This window comes from Acomys russatus, chromosome 19 (genome assembly GCF_903995435.1).
Source record: "Acomys russatus chromosome 19, mAcoRus1.1, whole genome shotgun sequence".
In the NCBI taxonomy this organism is placed as follows: domain Eukaryota; kingdom Metazoa; phylum Chordata; class Mammalia; order Rodentia; family Muridae; genus Acomys; species Acomys russatus.
The window spans coordinates 16,727,379-16,737,786 of record NC_067155.1 but is presented as its reverse complement, the minus strand read 5'-3'; the positions used below and the strand labels follow the sequence as shown (position 1 = coordinate 16,737,786).

General features: G+C 49.0%; 1 protein-coding gene across 1 annotated transcript; it reads right to left on the bottom strand.

The window, feature by feature from the left end:
- Positions 1–2,577: 2,577 nt before the first annotated feature.
- On the bottom strand, positions 2,578–10,146 carry LOC127203779 (cytochrome P450 2A3). The gene is made up of 9 exons (XM_051162645.1): positions 9,939–10,146; positions 9,517–9,679; positions 8,762–8,911; positions 8,391–8,551; positions 6,688–6,864; positions 4,861–5,002; positions 4,294–4,481; positions 3,515–3,656; positions 2,578–2,813 (listed from the first exon to the last, which is right to left on the bottom strand). The coding sequence occupies exons 1-9, from the start codon at positions 10,116–10,118 to the stop codon at positions 2,632–2,634; spliced, it is 1,485 nt and encodes a 494-aa protein (XP_051018602.1). The 5' UTR covers positions 10,119–10,146; the 3' UTR covers positions 2,578–2,631.
- Positions 10,147–10,408: the final 262 nt, after the last annotated feature.

The window sequence follows — 10,408 nt, the reverse complement described above, 5'->3', positions numbered from 1 at the left end:
CATCATCGGTCTGTCTACATCGGCAGGGGTGCCTGCAGTCTCTCGGGGGCGGGGGGTGAGGGTGGGGGTATTTTGGTTCTTTGCGGTCCTGCCTTTACAGGTAGCCGGGTGTGGAAGTGAGAATTTGTAGTTTGGTGGGCTGCTTTCCTGCTTCTCCTTTTCCCGTCTTTCTGTCAAGTTTTTCATCCCCTCACTATTTCTTTGGAAGGTGGCTTCTCCTCTGACGGTTTGGAGGCAGAAAAGGAAAGGGTAGGGTGGGGAGGGAATAGTTTAATAATATAATCTCAAAGAATAAGAAATGCTTTTAAAAGTTAAAAAAAGGGAAAATATCATTTTGATGAATCTTTCTCATGCATGGAAAGCATTTTTAGAGTGTTATGAATTTGACCTTTTAAAAATGCCATGCCATGAGTTTACCTGCACTTTCTGCTATGGCTGGTCTCATCCTATAAATTTGTATATATTTGTTTACGTTCCACTGTTTAAATATTTTATGGTTTACCATATGATATTTCTCTGGACCACTGTTTCATAAGTCTGTAATGGTTCTGTTGGTGTGGCATAGCCATTGCATAATTTATATGTGTATCAAAACATTAATTGTACTGCATTAATATTTATACTTTAAAAATCACTAATTTTTAAATCATGGGCATTTGTGTATGTGTCTCTGTGTGTGTGTGTGTCTGTGTGAATTTACATGTATCTGCAGGTGCCCATGGTGTCCAGAAAAGGGCAGTGGACCCCCGGGAACTAGAGATACAGGTAGCCTTAAGTTGCCTGATGTGTCTGCTAGGAACCCAGTTCAAGCCCTCTGCCCCGAATATGCGTAATTTTTATTTGTCGAGTCAAGAAAACATTTGGCAAGCACATTTCTTAATTTCCACATACTTGTGGCTTTTGTGGTTTTGACTTTGCTATTGATAGATTCGTTCACCGGAGTCACTCTGGTTAACCTAATATTTATACAGTGATTCAAAATTGTGTACCCTGACACACAGCGTACCCTGCAGAATGTTCCAGATGCACTTCAGAAGGATGTGAGTTACTATTAAGTACAACATTGTTGCCTGGAATCTAGCTTGTCTTAGCATCCCAGGCCAGCTCTTTAGGAGTTTTTTTTTTGTTTTGTTTTTAAATAAACCTTCCAACATTACAGGATTTGCTAGTTTTTTTCCCCCTCCCTCCCTTTCCGACAAAGGCTTGTTAGCTATTGTCCCTGCCCCTGAAGGTATGTCTCATTGCTAAAACTAAGCTAGCCCCTCTTTCCTCCCTCCCTCCCTCTCCCCCTCCCTCTGTGTACATTTTTTATGTGCCTGTAGGTACATGTGCACATGGGCATGTAAAAGTAAGAACCCTAAGAGATCCTGACGGATGTATCCTTCGCAGTTGAGACTGTGTCTCACTCAGGCGTCTACTTGAAGATTTGTACTAGTGCATGGGAACATATGCTTTTCAAAATTACCTTTCTTTCTTTCTTTCTTTCTTTCTTTCTTTCTTTCTTTCTTTCTTTCTTTTCAAGACAGGGTTTCTCTGCTACACAGAACCTTGGCTGTTCTGGCCTCTTTTGTAGACCAGGCTGGCCTTGAACTCACAGAGATCTGCCTGCCTCTGCCTTCCGAGTGCTGGGATTAAAGGTGTGCGCCACCACACCTAGCTCTTTTCTTTTCTTTTTTAAAAATGTATTTATTTATTATGTATATGGTGTACACCTGCAGGCCAGGAGAGGGCACCAGATCTCATTCTAGATGGTTGCGAGCCACCATGTGGTTGCTGGGAATTGAACTCAGGATCCTCTGGAAGAGCAGACAGCGCTCTTAACCTCTGAGCCATCTCTCCAGCCCCCAAATCCAGCACCTCTCAAACTCTAAACTGGCTCCGATCTCAGCTCTGTGAGCCAACACTCAGCCTTTGGAAGCCAACTGGTGGCAGAAGACATACTCGTGCAGATCCCGAGGAAACCCTGCCAGGAGCGTGCATTCGTGAGCCAGCGCACACTCATGCCTATTTGCTGACTTTGAGTTTTCGCCATAAGTAGATCAAAGTGTGGGTGAGGGAGTGAGTGGTGAAGCCAGGTCTGCTGCCTACACGAAGCTCATGGAAATACCTCTGGGAAGGATGGTGAGGCAATAGACTGAGCTCTTGTTGTTTTAGCTGAGGTGTGGGGTGATACTGGAAAAATCTACCCAAGGCCAATGCACACAGATCTTTGTCCAAGTATTAATTGGGCTCTTGGATCCTGTGAGACTTCAGTAAACTTTAACTAAGGAAACATTCTAAGGTCAAGAGCGGGACTCAGTAGGAAAATGGGCATGAACTCTCTTCCCTTCTCCCCATGCATTTGTGAGAGCGAAGTGAGATCGCAAGACTCTTCAGCACAAACTTGACAAAGGTACTTATCCCATAAATAATTTCTACTTTTATTATTACTACCATTCACAACACAGTACAAATTCCCCCTTCTCTCGCTCTACTTTCAGAAATATGTACCTTCAGCAAGGCAGTCTATCTTCAGTAAGTCTATTTTGTGTGCTCTGTCTTTCCTGCCCCTCTGGCCCCTTCTCACACCCAACCCCTCCCCTCCACTAGCCTGGTCTCAATCCTTCCCTTTTACCCTCATCCAGCTCTGGCTCAACGGGACAAGAAACTCATAGTGTAGTTCGGTGGGATCGTGGCAAAGCCCACGAGTTTAGGAGACACGTCGATATCCTGGGGTGCCTGTGGGGCTCTGAAGCGGAAGTTCTGCATGATGTTGGTGAGGAAGAGGAAGAGCTCCATTCTGGCCAGTCCTTCTCCAAAGCAGTACCGCTTTCCTAAAGGAAGGAGGCGGGAAGGTGAAGTCAGTTCTTGCTGTCACCTCAATAGCAAATCCCTGGCTGCATTCTTCATGGGTGGAAGGTGTGAGGCCCTTAAGGAAAGCACTAATGGGGCTGGAGAGATGGCTCAGCAGTTAAGAGCACCGGCTGTACTTCCAGAGGTTGTGAGTTTAATTCCCAGCGACCACATGGTGGCTCATGACCATCTATAATGGGGTTTCGTGCCCTCTTCTGCCATACACGCAAATAGGACACACACATAAATAAAAAAATTTTTTTAAAGAAAGAAAGTGCTAATCTGTGAGCCTCAGTTTTCCTTGTGTTTGAGATGGGCTGATCCATGCCAGGCTGTAACAATGAGAAACATGGATTCCCTTCCCTACAGAGACAGGGAACTGTGGAAGGACTGTAGACAGAACAGTGCATCTTCCGTGTAGCCACGTCCTTCCTAAGAACTGGTTGTGTGACCAGAGAAAGGTCTCTGACTTAGTTAAAACTAAGTCAGTTTCTCCAGGGTTCAGATACATGGTGTTTGGGCATTATGGGACTGGCAGCTGGTTGGCTGAGGGTTAGATCCAAGAGAATACTCCAAGAGGGAGGGAGGGAGAGAGAGATTTGCTTGCATCAGAGGGGAGCTATGGCTGAGCTGTTTTTTTGTTGGTGTGATCAGTAGCCGGCACTAGACAGTGACTTCTTACCAATGGAAAAGGGCACAAAGGCATCACTCTTCTTAAACTGCCCGTTGTCATCCAGGAAGTGTCTTGGGTTGAAGTCTTTGGGGTTGGAGAAGAACTTGGGGTCTCTCAGCACAGAACCCAGCATAGGAAACACTTCAGTGCCCTGTTGATGAGGAAGAAGATTTGGTAAGGAAGATTTGGATGAGTGTCCTGCCAGCCTGTAGGGCTGAGAAGGACATGTTAGGGGAAACTCCAGGTGAAGATAAAGCAAGCATGTGAGTTGGGGGCTTTTGAGGGAGGAGCTTTGAGGAGTGTGAGGTTATCCTTGAGACAGGAGATATAGGGGATACTGGGTTCCGGGGTTCCTATTTTGTGAGGCGGGATGAGTGAATGACGTGGGGGTCTGTGTTTTGGGATGGGAGGTTGAGGGCTATGACTTTATGCCTCTCGAGTCAAGATTTGGAGGGGGGGTGCGTTGAATTTATGTGCCCCTAAACAGGACATACGTCAGTAATGAGACTTCTGTCCCTAACACAGGAGGTCTAGGTAAATTAAGTTTATATTTCTTGAGACTTGATTGAGAGGTATGGAGTTGAAATTCCTGTGTCAGAAAGTCTGGGACCGGGGTGAGGAGGTGGGGAGCCAAGATAATAGTAGGAAGGCAGAGGAGTGCGGTGGCAGAGAAAGCCTGTCACTGAGAAAATGAGAGAGGAGCTAGGTAGTTTCAAGTGACGAGGAGGAGCTTCTGGAGAGATCCGCAAAGAAGGTTGGCAGTCACGGTAGGCTGGGCGAGTCAGCACCTTGGGGAGGAGGAAATTCCGGAACTTGGTGTCCTTGATGACCCTTCGGGCCAGGCCCATGGGGATCATGTCTCCAAATCTCTGGATCTCATGGATGACAGCCTCGGTGTAGGGCATCTTCATGCGGTCCTCGTACTTGGGCTGCCGGTTCCTGCCAATCACTCGGTCAATCTCCTCGTGGACCTTAGCTGAGAAGAGGAATGAGTTGAGGAGAGGTGAGACTGCGGGGCGCTGGCGATCATTTTTTTCAAGCCGCACAAGTCAAGTGCGTTGCTGGAGGAGCTTCCTGTGAGCTGGATCACACCAGAACTATATGGAAGTTCAAGGGAAGGAGGTTTAGGCAAGTGACTGGGGGAGTCGGGATGCAGCGGCTTCTTTGAAGTTCAGATGAGCAGCATGCCAGTTCAACAACCAGAGAGAGGTGCCCACCAGCTGTGTCTCTCTCTGCCTCTAGAGAGCGAGCTAGCTGAGAGTCCAGTTTCTTGAGAGAGGCCAGGGGATGTTGTGTCAGATCAGAGAAGCTAGTTTGGGATCTACCCCCCCCCCCCCTTTTCCTTGCAGCTTTACCCTCAACATCTGGGTGCTTCATGAGCAACAGAAAGCCGTAACGCAGGGTGGTGCTGACGGTCTCTGTGCCCGCGAAGAAGAGGTTCAGTGTCGTCAGTACCAAGTTCTTCATGTAGAACTCCGTATTGGGGTTGTTCTTCTCCTGCAGGGAGGGAAAGTAGTCAAGCCCAACCCACTCCTTACGCTCTTGGCGCCCTTCTAGCCCCACCCCCCATCCCCAACCTCCGCCTCGAACTCACTTCTCTTCGGCCCAGACCTCAGGCGAGAAGATGAGTCTGGCTATGCCAAGTTGTTTCTGCATTACAGACCTTTGGAAGTGATCCTGTGCCCTAAACACTCTTTTGTCACTCATGACTTAGTTGGTTCATCTTAGTCGTCAATTGTTAAGTGGTGGACATATTTAAGAAAGGAAGGGCTGCAGGAAGACTCTGAGAGATGCCATGACAGAGACAGTGAAAACCAGAGACAGTGTTTTTTAACGAGATAGACACAGAATTTTCAAGAATTATTTTTTAGTGTGTATAAGTGTTTTTGCCTGCATGCGTGTCAAAGCACTATGCATGTTCGGTAAGGACGGAGGCCAGAAGAGGGTGTCGGATCTACTGGGACTGGAATTACATGGTTGTGAGCTGCCATGTGGGAGCTGGGATTGAACCCCGGTACCCTGGGAGAGCAGCCAGTGCTCTTAACTACTGACTGAGCCTTCTCTCCAGCCCTCAGACAATGAATTTTAGGCAACAGCATCCTATCTCTTCTTAATTGTAAGCCTTAGTATTTCCTAGAGGAATCTCATCCCTCAAGCCTTCGCACTGCAGCCTGGATCCCACATGCTGGTAATGCCAGCTGTCAGAAAGCAGACCTAGGAGGACCACTACATGCTCGAGGCTAACTTGCCTACACGGCAAGTTTAAGGTCAACCAGCGCTACATGGCAAAACCCTATTTCTTTCTTTTCTTTCTTTCTTTCTTTCTTTCTTTCTTTCTTTCTTTCTTTCTTTCTTTCTTTCTTTCTTTCTTTTTTGAGGCTGAGCTTCTCTGCGTATCCCTGGCTGTCATGTACTCACTTTGAAGACCAGGCTAGCCTTGAACTCACAGAGAGCTGCCTGCCTTTGCCTCCCCAACTGCTGGGGTTTTTTTGTTTGTTTGTTTTTTGTTTTTCTCTGTGTAACAGCTCTAGCTGACCTGGAACTAGCTCTGTAGTCCAGGCTGGCCTCGAACTCGCAGAGATCTGCCTGCCTCCACCTCCCAAGTGCTGGGATTAAAGGCGTGTGCCACCACGCCCGGCCTCAAGACCCTATTTCAAACCACCGTCACCACCACCACCATGACCACCACCACCTCCGTCTCCGTTTGGCATAGGTAAGAGAAGGTCACAGGAAAGCTAGGTCACCTGCTCCACACAGATGTAAACGGCAGTGAAGACAGGCAAAGTTAAATGGGGAGGCAGGATGTAACAGGCCTCTTGCTGTGGTATCAGACAAGCCAGCTCTGTTCTCAAGGCTGCAGCCTCCTCGGTTGCAACCACGACCTCTCTTAAGAGCTGTGGGCACTAAATAAGTGGCTATTGCTAAGCCCTTAACACTGTGCTTGGCACACAGCAGCACCGTATACTGCATGCTATCCCAGTCTGTCTGTCTGTCTGTCCGTCCGTCCTGAGAAGGGGGGAGCAACAGATGGAACAGTGATGCCGAGTGATGACACGCGAGGGTTATAATGGGGGGGGGGCTGGTTTGAGTGGCCTGCTATTAGCTCCCCCTCCCCAAGCCTGAGTTCATCCTGCCCAGCTTTGAACCATGCCGCCATGGCCCCTAGCTTCTGGGTGGTTTACCTCCCGCATTTTGATGAGGAAGGAGTCGATGAAGTCCCTCGGGGAATTGGGGTCTAGTGTGCGCTGGTTCTGCTCCACTTTCTTGGCTATGAAGTCCTCCAGGCCCTGAAGCTCCTTAAAGGCCTGTTGCTGCGGCCCTGGCAGGTGCTTCATCACGGATGAGAACATCTCATAGAGCTGAGGGTGGGAAGGGAAGAAAAACAAACCAAAAACAAAAGCAAACAAAAAACAAAAGCAAGGAAACTGTCAGTGGGCAAAAGCCAACCTGTGGTGTCTGTCTTAAGGCAAGGGGCACTTATGTCACCTGTCCGGGAGTTTAGGCATCCAGGTGGGGTGGGGCGGGATGGCAATATAGTTTTCTCATAGTTTAAGTGTGAGGGCTATTGTTCAAGATTTTAAGTGACATGGGCGTGGGAACACGTGCAGGCTTGGGGTTTTTTCCAGTGTAGCTGGATCGGGTGACATCCAGTCGGTGGGCTGGGGTTACCTCTGGTAGATGTTTAGGCGTTTGGGTGACTTCAGCTGCAGACAGCTAGCTGTTCATGTACTAATGAATTTTGAGGGGTGAATTCTAACAGGATTTTCAACATTAAATCAGTGCTGAGTAGTCACAGCAGCTAAATTATACAATGAACCTCGGTGTCCAGCAACAGGATAATGGGGAAGAAAATATGATATATGTATGTATATACACACACATAACAATAACAATTCAGGTAAATACACATACACAAACACACACACACATATATATATTGAACAATTCAGATACACATACACACACACACACGTATAACACTAGTTTTCTAGCCCTTAAATACAAAGTTACAGCATTTTCAGGAAGATAGGTACAACTGTAGATAATCATATTTAGCAAATTTAACCAGTCTCAGAGATAGAACATTTGTATGTGTTCTTTCATCTGTGGTATCGATATGTTAAATCACATGTGCACATATGTATGTACACATATCAACTGGAAGTAGAAATAAAACTGTCTCAGGAACAGACAGGAGGAGGCATGAGACAGGGAAAGGTCGGGGGTATGGGGGTGAGTAGGCTCAACACACAATATATGCTTGTCCAAAATATTAACGTAAATAAATATATATACATATAAAATAAATAGATATTTATGAGTTCACCCGCTTTGTTATTCAAAGGGCTTCACAGATGGCCGTACTTAGGCGGCTGTGAACGATCTGTGTTGGAAGACCGGTCCTGGGGTGTTTAGGGAACATTCTGTGTAGAAATTCTATTTCCGTGGCTGGGTGGTAATGAGCACTCATTTACATAGTCCAATGGGCTGCCTTGGGAACATCTTTGCAGACAGCACACAATTTTGAGTGAGCTGGGTTTTGCAGCACCAGGGTCTCAGGAACTGAAGAGGGAAGGCATATTCAGCGGGCCTTCCCGGGGCGATCTTGTGTTAGAAATTACATGAATTGTAATTTCCTGCCTAGCTGAGAGCGCTGAAAGGAGGCGGAGGTAGGGGGTGGGAAAGGGAGATAGAGGGAGGCAGGAAAGGAGGTTGGGAAAGGAAGGGAGGGGGGGAGACTGACTCTGCGAGCCCTGATTTCAGGCGCAGCTGTTGAGAGTGAAGGTCTATTGACATCTGCTCAGGTGCAACTGGCAGGAGGATTTGGGAGTGAGCTTGGCAGCCATGGTAGGGGGCGTGGCGGGACAAGGATGAGACAGGTTACCTGCCCCGTGGAGGTAGCCGTGAATTGGAAACTTCCCAGCATCATCCGCAGCAGTGACAAGAACTCTTTGTCCTCATAGTCGAAGCGGTCCCCGAAGACGATGGAGCTAATGACGTTGGAGACTGTTCGACTCAGATAGAAGGTGGGGTCAATGAAAACACCTGCGGAGGAGAGAGGGAGACATCGGAACTAGGGGGGAAAACCATCACCCAGTAATAGCCTCAGATACTTTGAATCAGAGAATTCAAAAAGACCCCAGGACGCCCTTCCCTAGCCTATTTCCCGTCCTGGGACACAGTGCTGCTTTAGCTAGGGTGCTTTCCCCTTGTTGGGTCCTGAGAACTTGGGGGCGGGGGCGGTGCTCCGCTTACCGTTTGTCTTTCGGAAGGCGTCGATGAGAAAGCCTGCCTCCTCCTGGATGCGCTCCTCGATGCCGCGCTTACCCACGCCGAAGTCCCGCAGCGTGGTGATGGAGAAGCGCCGCAGCTGCTTGGCTCGCTCCCCGCTGCTGAAGGCTACGCCTGGGACGGTGAGCGGGAAACGGGGGAGAAGTCAGAGGGGAGAGGCGTGGCTGGCTGCTGACCACCCTAGCGCTGGTCCCCAAGAGGGGCGAGGAGGAGAAAGATGCACACAGGTCGCTGGAAACGCAAAAGCAAAGCACAGGAAGGCGCCACGAAAACTACGGACACAGAGAAAGCAAGTTTATGGGCGCGAGGGCGGATGCCAGAGGCGCAGAGGCAGAGGAACCGGGCTGAGGCGGGAGACTTTTGGAGACCCAGGAGTGGAAACAGTTGTAAAAGATGTATAATTGAGGTAGAAGATAGAGGGAAATAGAGAGAAAGACGCAAAGAGAAGAAGGGAGGAAGAAAGTATCCCGAGCGGCTGCAGAAGCTGATTATGACTGGGTTGGGTGAGAGGAATCGTCGGACCATGTTAAAGGCGCAGGATTCGGACAGAGGCATCTCGCAAGACGCAAGGGGAGGCATGGCTGGTGGTGGAGGACCAGAAAACGCGGGCAGAGACACCTGACACAGCAGGAAGCAGCGACAGGAGGGGGATGGAAGAGTCAGGGGAAACGGATGCCCTTGTCCCCTGCCACGTTCCCCCCTTAATGTGTCCCTCTCACCATAGCCTTTGAAGAGCCAGTCGAAGGTGGCCTGCTCGCCCCGCCCACTGAATTCCTCCGCTTGATCCACCAGAGCCTCCTTGACCGCCTCCTGCCCACAGAGCACCACGATTCTGCGCGTCCCCAGGTAGATGGTGAACACAGGACCGAAGCGTTCGCTGATCTGATGGAGGTAGATGAGACAGATGGGTTAGAGGGGCTAGGCAGTTCATAACTTGATGCCAGGTCTGGAATACTTTTTCTCTAGAGTTCTAATGGCGTTCAGACCGGGTGGTCCTATAGGAACTGGTTGCTGATTCTTCGCAATTCTCCTGGCCTAAAGTTACACTCCCACCTGGCTGGTACCCTATCACAAAGCCTCAATTAAAACTGGGCACCCTTCTATTGCCTCCGTCCTACCCATCCTCCATGCCCAGTGGTACCTTCATGAGGGAGTTGTACATTTGCTCCGTGTTCAGCTGAAGGTAGTTCCCGATGAAGGGCAGTGGCGTGGGTCCTGGGGGCAGCTTCCCTGAGAGCTTCCTCTGTTTCCAGACAGACATCAAGACCATGATGCTGAGAAAGGACACCACCGTCACCAGGAGCAGTCCGGAGGCCAGCATGGTTGCGATGAGGGCAGTGGACAGACAGACAGCGACGAAGGGCCGAATCGGCTTGCTTTTTATCCATCCTGAGCTAGAAGGCTGGCCTTTGGTCTTGGATTACACAACTGTCTCATTTCACTTCCAGACTACGCCCATCGCACACCTAGGTTGGCACTTGTAGCCAACAATCAAATAGAGGAGGAGGGCTGAATTTGTGGCGTCTAAGGAGGAAGCACTGCAGGGCTATTCCTTACAGAGGACTGTGAAAAGAAGCCAGATCTGACTCCTTCACAACATTTATACTGGAG

What these genes read in the sequence shown, in the direction of transcription:
- LOC127203779 (XM_051162645.1), bottom strand. Translation starts at nt 10,118, where the DNA reads ATGCTGGCCTCCGGACTGCTCCTGGTGACGGTGGTGTCCTTTCTCAGC. An exon ending in CGGCTACCTCCACGGGGCAG is followed by an intron (nt 6,865 to 8,390) that starts GTAACCTGTCTC and finishes TCCCACCCTCAG; the next exon opens with CTCTATGAGATGTTCTCATC. An exon ending in CTTTGTGCCCTTTTCCATTG is followed by an intron (nt 2,814 to 3,514) that starts GTAAGAAGTCAC and finishes TCCTTCCTTTAG; the next exon opens with GAAAGCGGTACTGCTTTGGA.